The sequence below is a fragment of the Lycium ferocissimum genome, chromosome 8 (genome assembly GCF_029784015.1).
Source record: "Lycium ferocissimum isolate CSIRO_LF1 chromosome 8, AGI_CSIRO_Lferr_CH_V1, whole genome shotgun sequence".
Classification (NCBI taxonomy): domain Eukaryota; kingdom Viridiplantae; phylum Streptophyta; class Magnoliopsida; order Solanales; family Solanaceae; genus Lycium; species Lycium ferocissimum.
This window is the reverse complement of record NC_081349.1, coordinates 6,790,418-6,793,296: the sequence shown is the minus strand read 5'-3', so window position 1 is coordinate 6,793,296 and position 2,879 is coordinate 6,790,418. Positions and strand designations below refer to the sequence as shown.

The 2,879-nt window shown below is 39.8% G+C and overlaps 1 protein-coding gene across 2 annotated transcripts in view; it reads right to left on the bottom strand.

Annotated features, from left to right (window-relative positions):
• Positions 1-637: 637 nt before the first annotated feature.
• Positions 638-2,879, bottom strand: part of LOC132067154 (protein trichome birefringence-like 2) — a 7,327-nt gene continuing 5,085 nt past the window's right edge. For both annotated transcript variants that reach the window (XM_059460306.1, XM_059460305.1), the window contains exon 5: positions 638-1,219. In XM_059460306.1, the coding sequence (XP_059316289.1) occupies positions 877-1,219 (343 nt within the window). In that variant the 3' untranslated portion in view covers positions 638-876. The remainder of the gene's footprint in view (positions 1,220-2,879) is intronic.

Here is a 2,879-nt window from a genome sequence, read left to right as displayed (position 1 = left end):
CAGACTAGTACTCTACTCTATACGCATCAACATAAAAATCAAGGTTCCATCTATGTTCATCCACTATGAAACATTTTATATATATATATATATATATATAATTGTAGTATTAACTGAGATTGATGTAAGATAAAACCCCAAATAATCACATCCACCTCTGGAAGTCCACTTGCGTGGTCGCAACTTGGATTGGATGGTTCATGATATTACACACTTCCCTGCAGACACCTTGAGCAACACCCCACCCCCACCTCCCCTCTTCCCCCAAAATGAGAAAATCCTTCTCTACAAGGATTCTCTTGAGTCATTAAAACTTTGAAGAGCAGGATATGTTAAAATTATATTAAGGCTGAAACATTAAATCTTGAACTTGTAAATTTCATTTACACACTTCCCTGCAGAGGCCTGGAGAAACAACAGCACCCCCATCCCAAATGAGACATCGTTCTCTAGAAGATTTCTCTTGAGTCCTTTAGACTTTGAAGAGCAAGACATGTTAGAAGTATGTTGGTGGACAGGACTTGTTGAATGATCCAACTCGAAAAGGCCCGAAAACCGAGAGAAGGTGATGATTGGATTTCAATATTCATCACATAACACATAGGAGTTAGGATTTGGTACTTCATTTGGAGACCTATTAACAATTCAAGGGAGTAGCAGCACACTGTACTCCATATAGTCCTATATCACAGGAAAGATGTTATTGTTAATCAGGAATTTGCTTTTTTTTTTTTGTTCCTCAATAGGAAAGCTTGTTCAAATTTTACAGATCAACTTCAGACTCTAGGACTGAATTACTATGCTACCTGCTTTATATGGACGAGTACCAAAAAATAGAACAAAAGAATGATCAAAGAGAAAAGGACTAGTTCAATTTCAGTTCTTCCAAGAGCCTTTTCTGCTTTTCAGGAGAGATGCATATAACAACTCGTTCCAAGTGTCCGGTACTCCTGGTAGGCACCAATGACTGCAATCCTGAGCATGCACTCCGGCCATTCGTTCTTCTACTGTCTTGTACTCCTTTCTATATATCGAAGGGTGACCATCTTTTCTATAGTCTGTAAGCCTACTAATGTTCATATAAATGACAGGGATCGTCATATTATGAAGCACATGATGTAGGACTTTCATCTTTGAAGGGTACTTTGCTAGATAAGCCTTCTTGAATATTGGTTCGGTTTCTTTATGGCACTGCCCGCCTGAGTTCCATGGACCTCCCCTGAATAAACAGCAAACATAGTTTGATTGTGTGGTTCTTCATTAGCGCCCAAAGCAGCAAGATTATACAAATTTTTATCAGGGATAATCAAGAAGAGAGAGGTCATTTAACATAAATCATAACATTGCTAGTTTCTATATGAGATAATACTATCAGAGGGTACCTGTAATGAAATAAAATTATTCCATAAAATGTGCTAGGTTATCTAATTTTGAGGAATCAACATATCTTGCTACTAGTTGATCATTAAAGTGATCATTCTTCACTATGTTGGTCACGCGCAAACTCTTGGTTAACAGATTGTATTTAACGGACAGCAAGTTTTCAGTCATCAAAAGACTTGACCATCTCACTTATGACTTGACAGCGTACACCTTTATATATCCACAAAACAAGATAGCACCAGAACAGGAGATACATTTGTTTACCCCGAAATTGGGTAATAAAGTGAATTGTGAAACGGCGTGCAAGGTGATGATGTGATACTTTTAATCTATTTTTTTGATTAATGAAGGATGTATATGTGGATTCACTTATAAATGACTTAAATATATGCTAAACCGATATGCAAATAATTTGGATGAATGTGTTCGTGTTATGGGTTTGAGCCAAGATATATGTGTGCAGGTATAAGGAATGATGTGCTTGAATGGAGTTAAGACTTCAAACCGGACCAAAATAAGAGAGAAAGAGAGAAAGAAAGCTTCAATATAAATTCTAATACAATGTTTTTAGATCTGAAAAGCCAACCGCTAAAAGTAGGGAAATACTCCCTATTTATAATTTTTCTCTATGGGCCCTTCATACATCATCAAGCCCTTTTAGAAATAAAGGAAGCCCTAATATGGATAAGGTTGGGTCGTACGATCTGACACCGTACGACCGAAGCGGTGTGAATAGCCGCAAAACGATCTTCACACGTGGCAATTGAATAATTGATTAACCCACCAACGGCCACGATCATAACGGTCACAAAGAAACCCACTAACTGCCACGATCAACCTCTGGGCCTGAGAAACGGGGATTTTGGAACCGCGCGTGTTTACCCGTATAACCGACCCTACCGCTTCTTCAAACTTCCGATCAAGCATCCGACGCAATACCCCCGCTTCGACGCTTGTGTTTGTCTTTCCTTTGTGCTCCGCCTCCACCGGCTAAGCTTTAACCTTGCTTTTACCGTATATGATAGTCCCCACACTTTTCCGACCGAAGCTTTGGGTTTAGTGACGGAAGCTGGACGAATCAATACCCCGTAGTTCCATAGGCTCGTTCTTATTTTTTCATTTTTGCGGAATAAAGCATGCCACATCCTTCTCGCTTATCCGCCATGTGTCACCCTCCGAATGACCGATTTCTGCAACCGCTCGTGCGTGTCTTTTCAAATCACGTCTCACACTACGCGGGACACGGGCGTCCCTCGCTGGTCTATGATTGGTAACCGCCGCAGACCCATGCCTATATAAGGCCTTCAACGCCTTCCTTTCTTCATTTCCACTTCTTTACTCTTCTTTTTCACCCTCAGTTTATCATCTTCATTTTCCTCGTTGATTCAACCATTTTAATACCCAGATTTGTTGCTTAAATCTGTTTGCAAGAAACTTATTTTACTCAACCGGCCCTGTTTTTATTTTTAAACCGGCCGTTCCCCTCTTTCCCTTTT